This window comes from Micromys minutus (genome assembly GCF_963924665.1).
Source record: "Micromys minutus genome assembly, chromosome: 15".
Lineage (NCBI taxonomy): Eukaryota > Metazoa > Chordata > Mammalia > Rodentia > Muridae > Micromys > Micromys minutus.
This window is the reverse complement of record NC_137984.1, coordinates 1,527,252-1,549,627: the sequence shown is the minus strand read 5'-3', so window position 1 is coordinate 1,549,627 and position 22,376 is coordinate 1,527,252. Positions and strand designations below refer to the sequence as shown.

The window sequence follows — 22,376 nt, the reverse complement described above, 5'->3', positions numbered from 1 at the left end:
GTACTACCTGAGGACCCAGATATACCACTCCTGGGCACATATTCAAAAGATGGTCCAACAAGGACACATGCTCCACTATGTTCATAGCAGCCTTATTTATAAGAGCCAGAAGCTGGAATGAACCCAGATGTCCTTCAACAGAGGAATAGATACAGAAAATGTGGTACATTTATACAATAAAGTACTACTCAGCTATTAAAAACAATGACTTCGTAAATTTCTTAGGCAAATGGATGGAACTAGAAAATATCCTGAGTATGATAAGAAAGTCATTGTTATGTACTCAGTGATTAGTGGATATTAGCTCAACATCTCAGAATACCCAAGATACAATTCATAGACCACATGAAGCTCAAGAAGAAGGAAGACCAAAGTGCAGATGCTTTAGTCCTTCTTAGAAGGGGAAACTAACTACTCACAGGAGGAAATATGGAGACAACGTGTGGAGCAGAGATTGAAGGAAAGGCCATCCAGAGACTGCCCCACCTGGGGATCCATCCCATAGAGTTACCAAACCCAGACACATTGTGGATGCCAAGAAGTACATTCTTGTTGACAGGAACCTGATGTAGTTGTCTCCTGAGAGGCTCTGCCAGAGCCTGACAGATACAGAGGCAGATGTTTGTAGCCAACCATTGGACTGAACACAGGGTCTCCAAAGGAGAAGTTAGAGAAAAAACTGAAGAAGCTGAAGGGGTTTGCAATACCACAGGAAGAAGAATATCAACCAACTAGACCCCCCAGAATTCCCAAGGACTAAACCACCAACCAAAAAGTACACATGGTTCCTGATGCATATGTAGTGGAGGATGGCCTTGTTGGGCATCAATGGGAGGAGAGGCTCTTGGTCCTATGAAGGCTTGATGTTCCAGGGGAATGCCAGGAAGGGAAGGTAGGAGGGAGTGGGTTGGTAGGTGGGGGGTGTAGCACCCTCACAGAAGCAGGAGAGGGAGGATGAGATATGGAACTTCTGGAGGGGAAACCGGGAAAGGGGATAACATTTGAAATGTAAATAAAGAAAATATCCAATAAAAGAAAAGAAAAAAGAAATATACTATTCAGAAAATAAAAAAAAGAATAAATGGGAAAATTTTTGTACAGTGGCCTGTATTTTTACCTGTATACTACTAATATATTACCATATATTTCTATTCCTGATATATACACATAGTTGGGCACATGACCAATATATTTTTTAAAATTTTGTGATATAATTCCTCATCCTGTCTAGGATTCTGATAATATACTGTAGAACAAGAATCTAAAGCTTCACACATTGCATGTGTGGTAATCCTACCAACTGGCTGGATGTTCTTTATGCTCAAAGAATCTTCTTTCATCCCCAGAGAGTAATGTTCATTGTTTTCTCCAGTTTATGAAAACTGGTTAAATAAACCACAGTGAGGTATCAAAATTAACCTCTTTCCTGAGATTCTTCTCCCCACTCCCCTTTAAAAATAAAACCTGGACAGACTTATAACTGCTTTCTACCCTGGTACAAATTTTACATTTTGATAATTTCTTAAGAATTTTTATATGGACCTCTTAACCACCCATGTAGATTCTGCTTGTCCTGTAGAAGAGAATTCACCTGAGCTTTCAAAAATCAAACATTTAGTCAAGTAAGCATGGATCCCATTCTTCTCAGTCTCTAAGCAGCATTTTGTAGTAAAATTAAAGCCAATTTTCATACTTTTTAGCCAAAGATTTTATAGTCTACATAGAAATTTTTAAGCATTAATATTCAAAGCTATTACAAAATATGAATAATCCATATTTTGGCAAGGTTAAGGAAAGTTTACAATATCTTAAAAATACTATAGACTCCAATGTCTATTTCCTGAAGAAGAAACTTATAATTGAATTATAGGTATTGCTATTGTGTCAGACAGTAGTGAAGGGAATTTGTATTTTTCATTTCCTTCTAAAATTATAATTCTAATACAATGAGACACTATTTTTTTTTACAAACTACACCTTTAAAATGTAAGTTAGCTAAAGCTTCATTATTGTGGAAAATAAGACATTAAAACTGACAGGGGTGTAGGGATCACTAAATGAGAGCGGTTACTGTGTATCCTTCTACCTATCATCCATATGACTTTTTATATTAACTTGTAGCTAGCATCCTACTGCCCCTTCTTGGAGTGTAACACCTCCTAAGCTTTAGCCTTTCATTCATAGATAATCAGGTTCTATCAGAGCCAACAACAGTTACTGAGGTATGTATAGTCAGAAATATTACGGGACATTTAGAATGTTTCCAAACGGAGGTTGAGGCAACCACTGTCTTGAAACTGCCATATGGAATTGCGAAGAACACACCAACACAGTAGTGTTTGTTGGGAGAATGACTTAACCATGTATTTCTCTATAACTATATGCATTTTTCTTTCTACTGCTTATAGACGAGGGTAGAAGTCAATATAGTAAAAAGAATAAATGAGCTCCCATCTCTAAATGCCATCTTTTCAAGGGCTTTAGACTGGTGTTTGCTTGTTGAATGTTTATACCATTGTGGTTCTTTGTTGAAATCCTAACTCCAAATGTGATGGTCTTTGGAAGTAGCACTTTGAGATGTGATAGATGATTAGGGTTGAACCCTCTCCTCATTGGAACTTGTGCTCTTACAAAAGTTCTCTGCAGGGAGCTACTATTAGAGTTCCTACACCATGTGAAGACACTGAAAAGGAGGGTTCTTTTTGAACTGGAAACATCCACACCAGACATAGAAGTTTCTAGTGCCTAGATAAACAGTCAGATTTTAGAACTATAAAAAATCATTTTTGTCGTTTATAAGCCAATGAATGAGCTTTTTGTGTAGTGCTTTCTTGTAGGAACTCCAAAAAATTAAGAAAATGTTGCATAGTGCTAGACACCATAATGATTATTTGGATTGTGATTGTGTATTAACTAACAGACTGTTAGTTTTAAGACTACAAATGAAGGATAATGTAGTAATTATCCATGCCACTTAAAATGCTTTTTAAATTTATTTTAAAACATTTTACTTAGTTTTGTTTTATGTGAGTGCTTTTCTTGAATGTTCATATGTTCATCATAGGACACTCGTGGAGTATCAGGCATATGTGGATTCTTGGAGTCCTTAAGAGTGTGTTAGATCCTCTGTAGCTAGAATTACATGTAGCTGTTAGCTGCCAGTTTAGAGCTGTGGCCTGAACTTGGCTCCTCTGGAAAAACAGCAAATTTTCTTAACCACTGATCCCCATTTAATGCTTTCATCAAATCAACCATTTGCTAAATAATGTTTTAAGCTGTTCAATGAATATTTTACTGGGTTTGTATAAAATTCTCTGAAAGGTACAACTATTATTGTTATCAGTTGATAAATGTAAGACCTAAGGCTCCACAAAAGTTAAAAAAAAACTGACTAGGCTCATCTAGTCAGTTGAGAGTTGAAGTCAAAATTTGAGTCAAGATAATGGAGCCAAAGCTTTCCACTCTACCACAACTAGGCACATTGCAAAGTGTAACAGGTATATCTTTAAGGGGGAGTGATAGTTTAAACAAGTTTGCCCAGGGAGCGGTACTATTAATAAGCATGGCCTTGTTGGAGTAGGAATGGCCTTGTTGTAGGAAGTGTGTCATTGTGGTAGTCGGCTTTGAGGTCCTATTCCTAGCTGCATTTGAAGACAGTCCTTTCCTTGCTGCAGTCTCAGCTCCTTCTCCAGTACCATGAACCATGTCTGCCTGCACACTGCTAAGCTTCCTGCTGTGATGATAATGGACAAAACCTCTCAAATTGTAAGCTAATCCTGATTAAATGTTTGCCTTTATAAGAGATGCTGTGGTCATAGTGTTATTTCAACAGCAATAGAAACCCTAACTAAGACAACTGGAGTCCAGCAGAAGAGAAATCAGTATGCTTCTGCCTCCTTGACTGTTCCATGCATGAGGTTATAATAATAGTTGCTTTCTATCTGCCTCAGAAGCCTGCTTCTAAGATAAAGTTGTATAACTTCGAAAGTTCCCCTTAGGACAATATAAAAATTCAAGGCACAACAATTTACATATAACTGTGTGTGTTTGATGGAAGTATTTATTTGTTTCTCACTTTATCTTGGGATTCTTAGAAAATAGACTTTCACTGAGGATTCTTAGGACAGAAAAGTATTCATAAGAACAAATTGAACAACAACAAAAAAGAACAGAAAAAGGACAGTAACTGTTGTTTAATAAAATGGAAATTAAACTTTAACTTATGAGTTTTTTAAATCAATCATGTGAAGCAACTGTAATCCTTTAAAACTATATAAGAATAGTACGTTTAGCTTATGAGATGAGTCCTTCCCATAAATTATGTGTTGAAATTTACAGACAAGTAGAAAATAAGAATATGACACCAAAAGCAAACACTTTATTTTGGGAACTCAAGGAAAGTTAATATTTCTTATTAATTTATTCTCAGTACTCATCTTTACTTGAAATAATTATGCACAAAGACCTCTAGACTCTGCCTCTTATTCCACCCTCCACAATCAAGTAGTGCTGTATTTTAATATCCTTATCTGATTGAAAAATTATTTGCAAGAATATAGGAATAGAAAGACTTTTCTTAATGTGAGAGACATAATTTTCTTTCTTAAAACTATTTTCTTTTGTAATAATTTATAGTTTATTTTATGTGCATTGGAGGTTTTTTTCTATAGATTTTTCTGTGTGACACTGCCTAATCTCCTAGAGCTGAAGTTGCAGACAGTTGTGAGCTGCCATGTGGGTGCTGGGAATGGAACCTTAGCCCTCTGCAAGAGCTCTCAAGCTCTTAAGTTCTGAGCCATCTCTCAGCCCAGGAATGAGTTTTTATTTTTTTTAATAAACTATTGCTATCAAGCTTATTGTAGAAGGATGAGACTCTAATCTTAAGATCATGAATTATAAAGGTTGTTGATTATTTATTTAGCATTTTATGTTATTCCTATCAGTAAAATTTATGAAATAATTGTTATAGAGATGTTATATGACAAAGAGTTTACATGTATTTTAAAATAATAATTTATAACTATAAAAATATAAATAACTGAACATTGATAGGTTATAAATAAAATTGGTTGGATATCAAACACATGTTAAAAATTTATGATAAAGACTAATTAGTAAATGGCCTGCTAACACAGATAATGCAATATTAACTACTGAAATTAAAATATATACTATATGTAATTTTTAATGTACAAAATTATGTAACCTATCTTTTATACTTTAACAGTAAGATATAAAATGTTTGAAGAGTAAAGACAATAACATTCCTAGCTAAAGAAAACAAAACTTCCCTGCATAAATACAGCAATTTCTTAAAGAGCAGTTTATTTTAATTTTAATCAAAATTGTGGTTACATGTCTTAGGAAATAGATGGAGTATTGATTAAGCTGCAACTGGAATGAATATATGGAATCTAGTTCAGAAAATTACAAGAAGTAAGAGTGATATAACTCTGTGTTTAGTACATAATGCATTCTAAAAGGAAGGGAAGCAAAGCATTATACCAAAACCAAGAAGGCAAATGGAAAGAAGATATGAGCCTTAAGCAGATTTTAATATGGAAAAAGATAATCGTGCATATTTAGAAATCATGAGTTATGAAGAAGAAGTGAGATTAATCAAGAAAATGTGTTTTTTTTTAATATCTTTGAAGGAAAAAAGCATTACTTTCACTTACCACAAGAAACATTTAGAATTACTAGAGAAGAATTAAAAGTAAGTGGTAGGAATAATGTAAATGTGGTGGGATCACAGTCTAGGTGTTGATAGTTATGTGCCTGTGTAAGACCACTGTGGAGATATGTGTATGTAGACAAGCAAAAAGCATTGAGTTCTGGGCATGCAATGTATTGATATCAGGGTAATGAGAAAAGAAAAGAAGGATGAAGAGAGGAGTAGGGGTGGGGAGAAGGGGGTGTTTCAAAACTTCACATTGGCATGACTGGAAAAATCGGCCAAACATAGACTTCCAAAAAGAATAAGGAAATTAATGGTGGCAGCTTCTGTTCATATGTCAAGAAGTATAAATCCTGGGGCTGAGGGAGTCATGGGTTCTAGCACAGCCTTGGAAGTAAAATCTTGATTTTAATAACTGGAGTTCACATAGACAGAGAAGCTACGAATGGCAACTAGAAAAGTCTTTGATGGTGGAGTGGGGTAGTTAGAAGGAGGCTGAGCCTTTTGTTCTGTCTTGAATGATGATGTAGATGGGACAGAAGATTAAGATAATGGTTTCCTTGAATGAACTGCAGAAAATGTGACAACCAGACACACAGTGAAACCTTAGTCTCTCTCTCCCAGACTTTCTCTCATTTACCATTCTCTACACTCTGAACATAGGGTCTCATGCATGCTACACAAGTGTTCCACTCTAAGTTGCCTCTCTAGCCCAAGAGTCTGTCTTTTCCAGAAAGATTAATTCTTCCAATGGAAGGAAAAAACTCTGGTTGCTGCTGATTTCATATGAAACAACACCAAGAGCTGAGGAGATGTCTCAGAAAAAAATGCTAACCACACAAGCATGAGGATCTGCATTTGAGGCCCAGGACACATATAAGAGGCTATGCATGGTGTTATGTGTTTGTAACCTCAAGGGAAAACCATTAGGGAGGCAGGGGTCTGCTCAGAGGGTTAGTGGTTAACTAAACAAGCTGCAGACAGAGCAGAGACAGATGTGGGGATGATCTAAAGCTGTCTGTTGCCACTGAGGAGAAAGTGGGAAAGGTTAAGACTGGCAGTGAGGGACAAGGATGCCCACCTTCTCGTCAGTGTCAGGAACATGAAGAACAGCAGAAAACAATGACTTATACTTAGGAGGGTCACAAGGCTGGCAGCCTGTGAAGGGACAGCCAGGCTTCTATGAGCAACCTGAAGAGAAAGCTAGGGGAAGAGAATTCTATGTGGGATTTTATTGATGTTTTACCATGAGTTCCATGGGACTCAGTGGAAAACTTTCGGAAGAAGAGGGGAAAAAGATTGGAGAAAGAGATGTCCAGAGTTATTACGTGATTCAACTTTAGGGAATCAACAATGAAGTGTATCCTGAAATACCAAGGGCTAGAGACTGGTGAACCCAGGTAGTTCAAAAGTAAATGGTAGTTCAAGGTTCTTCCTGTCACCAGGAAGATGCATCAGAAAGAATTGTCTTAACTCTAGGAGAAATAGCTGTTACAATATATACAATCAATGTATTTAAAGATGTTCATGATAGGCATATGTAAAAGGCACAATATAAAACTCTAATAATATTGCATGCCCAATTTTTAAACACAGACAAACACAGTGAGAAATATTTAAAATACTATTTTTTTTTCTTAAGTTGTATTGGGGGAAGCTTTTTTGTAACAACTTTCTTTTTTTCCTTTTCTTGTCTTTTGATCTTCTGTTCAATGGAACCACCCCCTTCCATTTTTTTTTTAAATTTGCAAACCTGGAAATCAAAGTTTAGATCTCATATAGACCACAAATGCTCTAGCATCCTAACTCTTTAAACATTTTGTTATAATGTCCAGATTCCACAAAATCCACTTTTGCTTACAATTGAAAAATAACACACCACATAATTTTTGACCATTGTGTTCTCCTGAGCTTTAAAATGCAATTATTCTCTTTTTTGAGAGGAACTTTTTTTCCCATATAATTTTTCATTATATCTTAAAATGAAAAACATGGCGACTCTCCTTTCCCCTTACATATTTCATTTCAAGCACATAGCTATGCCCCCATAGAGGAATCTGCCTCTGCAAAGAGGACCGCATATTTGGAAAGAGAAATGAGTGCAGGGGGGTCTTGTCCATGAAGCTGCAGGTTCCCACCTGGCATACTGAGGTCTGAGGATCACACTGGCTGCTGTGTCCATTACACTGACAGGGAACACAGGTTCCTAAGGTTGGTCCAGGAGGGCGGCCACCTGGTTCAGAACGTAGTCGGTAAAACCCTGGGGCACACGTCTAGAAGAAAAATAAGATAATTAGAACAGGTATATTAGCGTGTCTGCTTCCATACTGAAGTTCTTTAGTGTTTTTAACGACAACCTTGGTCTATGTCCTCTACATGTGTATGTGAATTTTGGGAGTCCTGCTGATAAGCATAAATGCCAGTTTTGATATATTTCTGCTGGGTCCTTCTTCTGTTCTTCAGCACAGGCAGCCTCATATAATCAGATTTTAACAGAGGAAAGCTTTCATTTGCATCTATTGCTTTTTGCCTGAGAAAGCCTGAAAGTGTCTTTTCCTTGAGTAGTTTATTTTAAACTAACATTGTCATATGGACTAACAAGATGCTAGTCCAATGTCCTTGACAGCTGAAAATATGCTTTTCCGTGCTTGTCGGATAACTAGCAAATCTCCAAAAAAAAAAATCTCAGTGAAGCAAATTAAAAAAAACCCTATAGGTGCATTATTTATATCAATATTATTTAAAGTTTACAAAACAGGGAAAAATCGAAATAATGACATCTTGTGTCTTGAAACTAGTAAGGCATTCATAAAATTTATCTTTTTATGGTATGTATATTTTTTTTCATTTTGCAGTGAAAACAAAGCTAGCAGAAAATTGTTGGCAAACCTGACATATCCAAAACCAAGGGTTTCATCTTCATGAAAGTTTCATCATGTGCTTGCATCAAGAACAGCATTGGATCTGTGAGGAGGCCCTCAGCATGAGGTGGGCTGACTTGTACTTCAGGCTCAAATGCTGTCTCTCATCAGACAGTGTTTGACTTTTGATTAAGAGATAGAAGGCAGTTCCTGGATGCCACAAGATTGTAAAGAGGCTGTTTAAACACTTTGGCTAAGTAGGATCGTCTTCCTTCCCTTAAAACTCTCTCCTGTTGAAGAGAATGTCAGCTGGCTAAGTAGGCAAACATGTTTTACCAAGAACTTCCTAATGCGTGTACATGCTTTTGATCTGGCCTAAGCAGCTTAGAATAAAATAGAAGTCCCACAGAAAAAGAGAGAGAAAAAAATCAATGCTCAGTGCTCTCCTTGAGTTTATTTTGATTTGTTTAATGTGCACCTCAATTAAGCACTTAATTAAGAGTCTCTTGGCTTTTATCAGCCAATAAGAAATTCTAATGAGATTTAATTCCTTTCCAAATTTGAGCGAACTAAAGAAAGGCTGAATCCATGAGTAAAACCAACAAAACAAAACAAAAATCTTTTTGGTCTCATAGCACATTCAAATATACCTCCAGGCGCATGTGTATGTATGTATGTATACATACATACATACATACATACATACATACAGTAACATGCAATAAATCATGTTATTGACAACTGAGGTTAATTTCCTCATTGGTACTGAAACAGTATAGAAATTATGGCTGAAGAATTCACTTTACTATAACTGAAGGAACAATCCCAGCTGTGTTTACAAGAGGGAGGTGGCACAAAGCTGCTGGGGAGGTGACACGCAGAGCTGCAAATGTAGCCCACAGGGTCTGAGGATGCAGCACACAGGGGTTGTAGAGGTGGCACACGGAGGCTTCCAAGACAGTACATGGGGGCTGTGGAGCTGTCTGAATGGGCCAAGCACTAGCAGCTTAAGTAAGAGGACAGGAGTTTGGACCAGCTGAACTCATGTAAAACACAGTGGGTGTGGCAGCTACTTATAAGGCCAGACAAAGCTGTGAGTCTTGAGTCAGTGAAAGACCATGCTTCAGTTTGTAAGATGGTGTGTGACCAAGGAGAACCCGTTAATTCCAATCCTCTGCACACACACATGCTTACATATGAGAACATGCACACTGAAACACACATACACACACACACACCCACACCCACACACACACACTTCCTACTCCAGTGTAGACAGTTGCAAATTGTTACTATGTTGACTTGAATATATTTGCTAATGCATTTTATTTATATGAATCTCACACCTAATTATTTTTGTAAATATTGTTACTTTGTTTACTTGGGGTGTGCCTGTCTCTGTGTTTGTATGTTGTGTATATGTGTAAAAACCATACAAACTGGGAGGAATTTCTAAGATTATTTTTGTATCTCAAAGAAACCAACCATCCAAACAAACCAACCTTAGAAGAACAAAGTAAGTAAAAATTTCATTGAGCAAGACAAGTTCAGTGTCCTGGGCTAAAATGTCCTGAGAACTCCAAGATCTGTATTGGGGTCAATCATGTTCCATGCCGAGTTCTGTGAAGAAAGTTCAAGGCCTTTTTGCTTTTTTAGTTATTTGGGAAATTTCAATACATTCTGATGCTTGGCTCCACCCCTAAAGACTACAGTTGAGTTGGCAAAATGAAGGGCAAGAAGTTAGATAAACTCCTGAAGTGTTAGTAGTGGTCATGGCTCAGGGTCACTGAGACCATAGGCACACTCATCATCCTGTGTTTGTAAAGTGTTTGTAAGAGACATGTGGGCTCCCTAGACTGCACCCTAATGGGTTTGGGGTGATGGCTTCAAAGTTACTCTGTGTGAAGCGCCAGTTATTTTCTTTTGGACATGACTTCCTTATCCCACAGATCAGCAGGTGTATTAACCAAGTGACACCTAGACTTTCTTAACAGTTTAATATTGTGTTTTGGTGGACTGTATTTCTAAACAAAGAAAAAGTGACTGGTCTTCAATGTAAGAATTAGAGCGTCATCAGAGTGTTTAAACAGTGTGTCACATTTATCTCTTTTTAATCCTGTCCTTTCCTGGATGACGCTGTATTTATTATTTCCACTAAGCATCAACTGGGGGTGTTTTTAAACTATCAAGTCTTTCTGCCCTAATAAAATGTTTAAAAAACAAAAGAAAAGGGGGAATTTTCAACAACACAAGAAATCCTAAATAGGACAGAAACGAAATTACTTTAAATGTTCATAAAAATAGTGTTTTTTGAAACCCAATGAAGAATTTAAGGAAAGCAAATAAAAACTTCTTCAGACATCCTTTTGTTATATTTTCTCCCATCTGTAGTTCCAACTTTCCCAAAAGTCTATTCTTGTGTCCTGGAATCAGGCGTAACTCAGTTTTCTTCTTCTCTTTTCATTTTTCCTTTTGCAATATAGCATCTCTCAAAAATTATAGAACCAAATGTGAACAAAAGATGTGGACAGTAGAGCAAAAAGGATTAAAGAAGAGTGTTGGGCCAGCCTGTCTCCGATGCTTCCCACAGTCCTCTCCTCAGAGACAACCGGAGCTGACAGGTGCAGGTGCCAGTGAATGCACTCTGTCTGGGATCTCTGAGTGGGCTTTTCACCCAGGTGAACATTTGCTTTTTCTCTGACACTTACTATGTACCATGATGCCCAGGCTTTGAGTACTGACCTGAAACATATAGATCTTTTCTATTATAATATTTGGATGTAAGGCAACATTTCTAGAAACAAATATATCTCAGTTTACTTCACAGCTTTGCTATTGCATAGCTGTGTAATGGTGGGCAAGCATTTTTACCTGCCTGGGCCTCACTTTCCTCAGTGGAGATTATAAATAATACTCTATGGTATAAGTCTGACAGTGTATGCCATAAGATGTGTTTGGGATTGTATAGGATACGGTATGTATACAACAAATTTTGTTATTGTATAAGAATGTTGTGAGAATTAATCTACATATTTAATGCTTTCCACAAATTAACTTAAGTTTCAGGTAAGATTTAGATGTAGTTGTTGAGAATAAGCTAAAAATAAAGGCAGTAAGGATTTTTTCTCAAGTTCTCAGGAAAGAAAACGCACATACCATCTACCTATAACATGTTACAAAACAATGCTTCAGTCAACTACATACCAAGTACACAGTAAAGGTCTCAGAGATTTCTCTCACCAGAAACATAACAGTTATATTACTGGGTGCACATGCATGCCATAATGTTTGGATAAGGTACAATTTTCCCGTGACACAGTTCTTAGATTATGTTTCCACTGTTAAGAAGGACATACTACATGAAAGCATCCCCGAGGTCTCCCACATGCCACCAAAGTGATAAAGGACACCCCAAAGAAGTATGCATATGGAAGGGGCCCACTCATTCCACATTATGAATTTTGCGTTTTCAGACTGTCTAGGAAGTATACATTGGAGACTTAAAATTCACTTTGCTCAAACTGATAGGTTTTGATTGATCCAGTAGATATCAGTTCAAGTCTGGTCCAAGCAAGTAAGACCTGGAGAGAAGGATTGTGAGACTAGAACTCTCAAAATATCAACTAGGAATCATTATTAAACATGTTGCCTGTGGTGTCATTGCAGAATGCCATACAACACAGTACTGAAAGGTCATAAACAATGGTGTATGTGTGTAACTGAGACTGATTATAGGTTTAAGTAATGATCCTACTCTAAGGCACTGTAACAAACTGGCTAAGTGGGGGGGGGGGTTCTGGAAACAAGTATGATGCAAAGAAAGAGCCTTTCATTTGACTTCTAAAAGAAACCTAGTTTCTGTTCAAATGACTGTGATTATAAATCACAGTAACTAGTTATTTCAAGGATGGGAAATTGTGCCAAGCAAAGCAACAGTGCACCTCTAACCCAAGAGTTAGGCAAAAGTGTAGTATTCTTGTAACTGATTGCATTTTAAATGGCAATACTTAGTTTTGCCTTCCAGCAATTTTATTTTGTCTAAAAATATGAGGTTATTAGCTTATTAAATGTAAATATCTGTAGGATTCTGCACACTTGGTGAAGATGTTGTAAAGGAACAGTTTTGTGTATTCATAACCCAAAGCATATGTTACTGGAATGAGGTGGATTATTTCAAAACCTTCCTTGGCTCTTGCTTTGACGATTAGATTTTATGCTTGGGTAATTACACTTTAGAATCAAAATGAATTATAAGTAAGATGTATAATGGATTAGAGGCAGCGGGGTGTGAAGAACATGTCAGGTGTCTTATTATGAGAGATAAGCCTTTATCTCCATAATCTCTCCACTAAGTCCTCACTGTGATCCATGCCTGTAAATAAGAACACGAGCAGAGCTCACAGGACACAGATGAAGCTGAGAGTTCTCACACTTATGTGGCTACATTCTAGGTATTTCCCATTTACTTTCATTTGCATTTCTTTAATTTCTGTTAATTCAAATTTTCAAATAATGGCAAGTCATCAAAAAATCAATGCTAAAGTGCGCCATGGTCGTTTTTTAAAAAGCCTATGAAATCACAAAACAAATGTATAATATGAAATTTGTGGAGAAATGTAGATTGTACTGAAATAATTTTATAATCTTCCAATATTTTTGCTGAAATATGAAGAGAATCATATTAAATAGGTGTGGGGAAATGGACATTTAGTATCTTTCTTCTCAAAATACCAGGAGGTCAAGCTTGATTCTAGATGTTTTCTATAGAAAAATTACATTACCGAGTTAGAAATTTCAGAACTTGCATCTTGTAGCTTAAAAAATAACTACATAACTATATATACATAGTAATATGTAATAAGGAGACCTGTGGCAGTTGGAGGATTTGGCCAAGTTCAGACCGTTTTCTAGCAGTGCAGCCACACAATGAAGCATTTCTTTTCTCTAGAAAAAAAACACCTTAAAGTTCCATGTGTCCTCTCTGCTTCTGTCTCTCATGCTTACAAAATGTTAACCCATTTTGCCTGTGTGCAGTGCCTCATTTTCCAGCCATGTACTGAGGATGTTTGAGAGGCAGATGGAGGTAAGTGTGAGAGTTTGTATTGTGTAAAAATGGACACATTGTATTAATCCATGAGGTCATACAATAGGTAAAAACCTGGGGCTCAGCAATAAGCCAGCAAAAGTGCCTGAAGTATTGGAGTGAGAGAAGGAGTCACAAGTTTATGTATTTATTTATTCAGTATATATGTGCTTTGGTATATGCATACCACAATATATATGTGTGAAGATCAATGGGTAACTTGAGGGAGTTTGTTCTCTCCCTCCACCATGTGGGTTCTGGAAATTTCTGCAAGTCAGGTTGTGAGGTTTGGCAGCAATGGCTTTTGCCCAGAGAGCCATCTTTCCAGCCCTAATTCAGAATTTTCATGATGTACTGTAGCTTTGACCTGGAGTCATGTATGCTATTCTTGAGAAAATTTTCAAAATCCCATTTACAAATTTGTCAGATTAAATTATATTAAAATATTAGCGCATAAACCTACAATTAGTACATAAGTCATAGTATTAACTCTGATATCTGACCACAATCCAATGATGTTTTTAAGGTTCATAGCCTATATAATCACCATAAGAGTCTTAATATATAGGAAGAGAAGGAGACATCGATGACATCCAACCTCATGCAAAGGGAACCAATTAATGTGACCTATGAGACAGCTTTTGGGATACAGTAGGTCCTAAAATTCTTTAAAGTCAGAGATTTGTAGAATGGCAGGTTATGAAATACCACTAGTTACTCAGTCTTGAATATTTATTAAGTCTAGGTTCTAGAGGTTTAGAAATCTATGCAAGGTCTCAGCCCTGAATACAAGTAGCCCTAGTATTTGATGAAGTTAAGGTTCAAATTTAGACAAGTTCCATATCTCTCCAAACTTCCAAATACTGTAGTATTCTTTTCACAAGTTAGTATTTGTAGAAATTGATTAGACTACAAGAAGTCATTCAGAGGAATACCCTAGGTGTGAAAAAAGGAAACAATTGGGAAGATTATGTTGAATGGAACAGCCTGTTATTTAGTGAACACATCTTGTCTTTCCTATATAAAAAACACTTTCAAGCTGGATAGAACCATATCTCATAATTGCTGCAGTTTAAATGCCTTAACAGCTCAGAAACAGTGCCAAGAAAATAGATGAGGTACAGAGATCAGCCTTTTGAGACATGCTCACCCCCGGCTATGACATATCTTTACAAATCTTTTAATCAGGTATTTCCCTCCAGTTAAGATCCTTTACAAGCTAACAATGACAATAACATGCATGCTAATATGCATGACTAATAACTAAATAGGCTAAGAGTGCACATGGAAATTAAGGGCAGAGGAAGTTTGAGAAGGACTCCCATTTGGCTCTGGAAGGGAGCTGAGCTCAAGCGAGTCAGTAGCAGCTAGCTTACCTCACAAGACAAGCCGGAATAGCCAGAAGGGCAGTCACATCTTTCTATCAAGTGTGCTGGTGGGCTTGCTGCTGATACATGTCCTGGTTCGGCTACTTCCATGGAGATTTCAGAAATGCTACAAAGAAAACAAGCAGGGTTAATGATCATACATGGAGATAGAGCCTCCAAGAACTCCTCAAGGCTTAAGAAAAAAAAAGTCTCTCAGATTTCTGCCAGTCACAGTTAAATTCTTTTGTTTGCTTGTTTCAATGAACCAAAATACATCTGTTTATCAAGGCAATGCAAAATTACATATTGTGGAAAGGGGCCATCATGTACAAAACTACACTGTCTTGAAGCTGCTTAAATTCCAGGCGCTCAGTGGCCTCATTTGATTATTGCAGTTTTATTTCCTCTCAGACTGAGGTTATCTATTAGGAAAATATGCACATAAATCCTAAGGAGTTTACTAAATTGGATGTCTGCTGTCCTGTTGAGAAGTTATTATAAAGACTTTTTACCCCCTCAGTTTTTAAAATGTGAGTAGCTTCATGCAGACATAGCCAATCAATTAGACATTATAGTCTTTCAAACAGGCAACCCAAGGTTATTCCCTAGAATGTCTCCTGTCATCATAAGTGAACTAGCTTTTAATTTACTACTTCCTTCCTCTGGATCCTCTAGGTGTCCTTTCAAGAACTCAGGAAAGTCTCTTAGAAAACAATGCCAGGCAGCATCTAACCCTGATCTTTAAAAGAATAAAGATCCAAATTAACATTTTATTAGCATTATTAAATAAATTCTTCAAGTGACTTTCTATTGTTGGGAAAGCCCTTAGGCAATATATATATATATATATATATATATACATATACATATACATATATATATATATATATATATATATATATATATATATATTCCCAGTGAATCCTCTGATACCTTTTTCATTAATTTGAAATTATGCATTAAAATGTATGCAGTCCATAAACCCAGACTATTTCATGACTGACTAACTGCAACATGAGAATGTTCTGCAAATAAACTTTTAAGGGAGACACTGAATAGTTTTTGCCTCCATAAAAGGCACCTCCAATAGCTTCAGGAGGTTGAATAGTGCACTTTATAACAAATGTAGGTAAGTTTTATTGAATTATGAATGCACATGCTGATTTCACTAGCATTGTGATGAATGCTTGGAAGTCCTTACAAAACCAATTTTGGGCTAAAATTCAGGCTTTGCTTTAATCTCCTTAGAGCAGCATAGTGGTAGTAAGGGTCCCACAGCTGCAAGCAGCGACTCCTCTCTGGTAAGAATGCTTCCACTGTTCTGCTCTCTGTGGGTTCTGTGATGCAAGAGGAAAAACTGCTGCTTGTTTGACTGTTCTACCTTTGTTCCACTGAAACATCCATGGGGAAACATCGCTATATCTAGAAGATACAAGCATCATCTTGCCTTCACACTCTTAGACACCCATGCTTATGAGAAAGCAGTATATAAAAATCAAGAGCCTCAGCGCGGAGCAGAGCCCAGCCCATCTGCCACGCGAACCTCCAGCTCCTAAGGTTGAGAGACTGGTAAGTGGAAGATCTGGGCAGCTGGGGAGCAGAGAGATCTCTACAGAGTGCACACTCGGGGTGCAGCCTCTGACCTGCCTGATCCGGGGACCAGGAACAGAACTTTGGAACCTCTGTTCCCACCCAGCGACTCTGAGGCTTAGAACAGGGCTCGGCCCATCTGCCACCTGAACCAGTGGAGACCCAGGGACACAGACCAGATAGAAGAGAAAGGCGAGAACATATCACTGACAACAAAATAGCAAGAGGAAAGCAAAAGAGTATATCCCAAGGAAACCAAGACAACCTGGCAACTCCAGAACACAGCTCTCCCATAACAGCATACATCAGAATTCCAAACACTCCAGAAAAAGAAGACGCAGACCTGAAATCATACCTCAAGATGCTGATAGAGATACTTAAACAAGAACGGGAGGAAAAGCAAAAAGATTCAGAAGCTTTTAAAGAAGAAACAAGAAAAACACTCAAAGAACTCAAAGAAGTAGAGGAAAACAGAATCAAAGAGATGAAGGAATGAAAGAGGGAAATTAAAACAGAAATTGACACAATAAAGAAAACACTAAAAGAGATAACCCTAGAGGCAGAACAACAAAAAAAAAAAAAGAAATAAGGAGTCACAGAAGCAAGCATTTCCAATAGATTACAAGAGATCGAAGAGAGAATCTCAGGGGCAGAAGACAACATTGTAAACATAGACAAAACAGCCAGAGAAGATGCAAAAAACAAAAAGCTCCTAACCCAAAATGTCCAGGAAATCCAAGACACAATGAGAAGACTGAACCTAAGGATAATAGGAATAGAAGAGGGAGAAGAGTACCAACTAAGAGGCACAGTAAATATCTTCAACAAAATCATAGAAGAAAACTTCCCTACCCTCAAGAATGAGATGACCAGGAGCATAAAAGAAGCCTTCAGAACTCCAAATAGGTTGGACCAGAAAAGAAATACCTCCCGACACATAATAGTCAAAACACCAAGTGCCCAAAGCAAAGAAAGAATACTAAAAGCAGTAAGGGAAAAAGGTCAGGTAACATATAAAGGCAGGCCAATCAGAATCACACCCAATTTCTCAACAGAGACTATGAAAGCTAGAAGAGCCTCGACAGACATCATGCACACCCTAAGAGAGCACAAGTGCCAGCCCAAGCTGCTATACCCAGCAAAACTATCAATCACCATAGATGGAGAGATGAAGATATTTCAAGACAAATCAAAATTTACGCTATATCTGACCACAAACCCAGCACTACAACGAATTAGAGGTGGTAAACCCCATACAATGAGGGAAAATACAGCCTAGTAAAAACAAGAAAACTCCTAAACAAGAAAACTAAAAGAAGAAAAAGACACAGACACAACTCAACCCAAAAAAGCAATAATGGCAGGAAACAGAAACAATTATTCCTTGATATCTATTAACATAAATGGACTCAACTCCCCAATAAAGAGACATAGGCTATCAGACTGAATACATAAACAAAATCCAGCCTTTTGCTGCATACAGGAAACTCATCTCAGAGAAAAAGACAGACACTATCTCAGAGTAAAATGATGGGAAAAAAATTTCCAAGCAAACAGCCCCAAGAAGCAAGCTGGAGTGGCTATTCTAATATCGAATAAAGTAAATTTCCAACCAAAAGTTTTCAAAAAAAGATAAGGAAGGACACTTTTTACTCATTACTGGGGAAATCTGTCAGGAGGAACTCTCAATTCTTAACATATATGCTAGAAATAAAAAAGGACCCACATTCATAAAAGAAACCCTACTAAAGCTCAAAAAATACATTTCACCCCACACAATAATAGTGGGAGACTTTAATACCCCACTCTCACCAAGGGGCAGATCATGGAAACTGAAACTGAACAAGGACACTGCAAAACTAGCAGAGACTTTGAACCAACTATAATTAATAGATATATACAGAACATATCATCCTAAAGTAAAATTATACACCTTCTTCTCACCACTCCATGGCACCTTCTCAAAAGCTGACCACATCATTGGACACAGAACAAGCCTTAATCGATATAAGAAGTTTGAAATACTCCCATGCATCCTCTCAGATCACCATGGTCTACGGCTGGTCTTTAACAACAACAAAGACAACAAAAAGCCTACGTACACATGGAAACTAAACAACGCTCTGTTAAACTATAGAAGGGTCAAAGAAGAAATAAAGAAAGAAATTAAGGATTTTCTAGAATACAACGAAAACGAAAACACAACATACCCAAACCTATGGGATGCAATGAAAGCAGTACTGAGAGGAAAACTCATAGCCCTAAGTGCTTCCAAAAAGAAACTGGAGAGAGCTTACATCAGCAACCTGACAGCACAGCTAAAAGCCCTAGAACAAAAGGAAGCAGATATACCCAAGAAGAGTAGACGGCAAGAAATAATCAAAATTAGGGCAGAAATAGACCAAATAGAAACAAAAAGAACCACTGAAAAAATCAACAAAACGAAGAGTTGGTTCTTTGAGAAAAATCAACAAGATTAATAAACCCCTAGCCAGACTAACTAGAGTGCAAAGAGAGAGTATCCAAATTAACAAAATCAGAAAGGAAAGTGGAGACATAACAACTGAAACTGAGGAAATTCAAGAAATATCAGATCCTACTACAAAAACTTATACTCCACAAAATTGGAAAATCTGGAGGAAATGGACGAATTCCTAGACAGATACAAGATCCCAAAGTTAAACCAGGACCAAGTAAACCATCAAAATAACCCGATAACGCCTAAAGAAATAGAAGAAGTCATCAAAACCCTCCCAACCAAAAAAAGCCCAGGTCCAGACAGGTTCAGTGCAGAATTTTATCAGATATTTATTGCGGATATAACACCAATACTCTCCAAACTATTCCAAAAGATAGAATCAGATGGAATACTACCCAACTCATTTTTTGAGGCTACAATAACCCTCGTACCTAAACCACACAAAGACCCTAAAAGGAAAGAGAACTTCAGACCAATCTCACTTATGAACATTGATGCAAAAATACTCAACAAAATTCTTGCAAACCGAATCTAAGAACACATCAAAATGATCATTCATCATGACCAAGTAGGCTTCATCCCTGGGATGCAGGGATGGTTTAATATAAGGAAATCGATCAATGTAATCCACCATATAAACAAACTCAAAGACCAAAATCACATGGTCATCTCACTGGATGCTGAGAAAGCATTTGACAAAATTCAACACCCCTTCATGTTAAAAGTCCTGGAAAGAACAGGAATCCAAGGTCCATACTTAAACATAATAAAAGCAATATACAGCAAACCAACAGCAAACATCAAACTTAATGGTGGGAAACTTGAAGCAACCCAACAAAATCAGGGACTCGACAAGGCTGCCCACTCTCCCCCTACCTATTCAACATAGTACTGGAAGTCCTGGCTGGAGCAATTAGACAGCAAAAGGAGATCAAGGCGATACAAATCACAAAGGAAGAGATAAAAATATCACTCTTTGCAGATGACATGATAGTGTACTTAAGTGACCCCACAAACTCCATCAGAGAACCCCTACAGCTGATAAACTAGTTCAGCAAAGTGGCTGGATACAAAATCAACTCAAACAAATCAGTAGCCTTCCTATACTCAAAGACAAACATGTGGAGAATGAAATTAGGGAAAAGGTACCCTTCACAATTGTCACAAAAACTATGAAATACCTTGATGTGACTCTAACTAAGCAAGTGAATGACCTGTATGACAAGAACTTCAAACCTCTAAAGAAGGAAATTGAGGAGGATCTCAGAAAATGGAAAGATCTCCCATGCTCATGGATTAAAAGGATCAGTATTTTAAAAAAGGCCATCCTACCAAAAGCAATCTACAGATTCAACACAATTCCCATCAAAATTCCATCACAGTTCTTCATGGAATTGCAAAAATCAATGTGCAATTTCATATGGAACAACAAAAGACCCAGAATAGCGAAATCCATCCTCAACAACAAAAAAAATCTGCGGGAATCACTATCCCTGACCTCAAGCTATATTACAAGGCAATTGTGCTGAAAACTGCATGGTACTGGTACAGAAATAGGCATGTGGATCAATAGAATAGAATAGAAGATCCAGAAATGAGTCCTCACGTATATGGTCACCTGACTTTTGACAAAGGAGCAGTAAACATTCAATGGAAAAAGGACAGCCTATTCAACAAATGGTGCTGGTCCAACTGGCACTCAACATGCAAAAGAATGGAAATAGACCCTTTCTTATTTCCTTGTATAAAGCTCAAGTGTAAGTGGATCAAAGATCTCCACATTAAACCAGATACACTGAAACTATTAGATGAGAAAGTAGGGAAAACTTTAGAACATATAGGCACAGGAGAAAATTTTCTGAACAAAACACCAATAGCTCAAGCTCTAAGGTCAAAGATTATCAAATGGGACTTAATGAGATTGCAAAGTTTCTGTAAGGCTAAGGACATTGTCAAGAAAACAAAACTGCAGCCAACAGAATGGGAAAAGGTTTTTACCAACTCCACATCAGATAGAGGCCTAATAGCTAAGGTGTACAAAGAACTCAAAAAGCTAGACACCAGAGAATCAAATAACCCTATTAAAAATGGGGTAAAGAGATAAGCAAAACGTTCTCAGTTGAGGAATATCGAATTGCTGAGAAATATCTGAGGAAGTGCTCAACATCCTTAGCCATCAGGAAAATGCAAATCAAAACAACCCTGAGATTACACCTCACACCAGTCAGATTGGCCAAGATCCAAAACTCAGATAACAACAGATGCTGGCGAGGTTGTGGAGAAAGAGGAACCCTTCCCCACTGTTGGTGGGGTTGCAAACTAATACAACCACTCTGGAAATCAGTCTGGAGATACCTCAGAAAATTGGATATAGTACTACCTGAAGACCCAGCTATTCCACTTCTGGGCATATACCCCAGAGACACCTTAGTACATAACAAAGATATATGCACCACAATGTTCATAGCAGCTCTATTTATAATAGCCAGAAGCTGGAAAGAACCCAGATGTTCTTCAGAAGATGAATGGATACATAAATTGTGGTACATTTACACAATGGAATACTACTCAGCCACCAGAAACAATGACTTGACCAAATTCTTAAGAAAATGGCTGCATCTAGAGAATATCATTCTGAGTGAGATAACCCAGTCACAACAGAACAGACATAATATGCAGTCAGTGATAATGGGATGCTAACCCCAGAGGCTCGCACTGCCCTAGAAACAACTCACAGAGTGTATGAAGTCCAAGAAATAAAGAAAAGAAAACAAAACAAAACAAAAAAATCTTTATACAACAAGAAAACTTTGACTATTTCCATGTCACATTTTGTTTTACATGTGCTTTATGCTCATTGAAACTATTAAGTTTTCAATGCATACTATCAAACCTTTAAAAAAAATCAAGTACTGACTAACAAATATATTCATACAGTTTTATATAAATTTTTTTTAAAATCTGAAAAAAAGTACTGACAAAAATGTATTGTATAATTTTATGCAAAAAATGCTTAAAATCTGTACATTTATCTTTGTTTTGTAAAATAAAGTTTTTAAAATATAAAAAAAATCAAGAGACTCTTGAATGGGGACAATGATAGATACTCTGCTGTGAATAATGTTTCTCAGGTGATTAGAAGAGCTCACCTGTGGATGAAAGGGAGGGAGGTGAGAAGGATGGAGTGCAAGCGACGGCTTTGCTTATTTCTGGATATGTCCTCCATTTACATGAATACTGAATTCTAGAAGTTACTACATATATAACTCAACCTTAAACTCTATTTCTGACACTACTGTGGATTCTGTAATGATAAAGA

The 22,376-nt window shown here is 37.2% G+C and overlaps 1 protein-coding gene across 1 annotated transcript in view; it reads right to left on the bottom strand.

Moving 5' to 3' along the window:
* Positions 1–22,376, bottom strand: part of LAMA2 (laminin subunit alpha 2) — a 551,725-nt gene that overhangs the window by 169,098 nt on the left and 360,251 nt on the right. Inside the window, exons 28-29 of the mRNA XM_080929510.1 lie at positions 14,998–15,115; positions 7,816–7,950 (exon numbers count right to left, since the gene is read on the bottom strand). Coding sequence (XP_080785636.1) covers positions 7,816–7,950; positions 14,998–15,115 — 253 coding nt within the window. The remainder of the gene's footprint in view (positions 1–7,815; positions 7,951–14,997; positions 15,116–22,376) is intronic.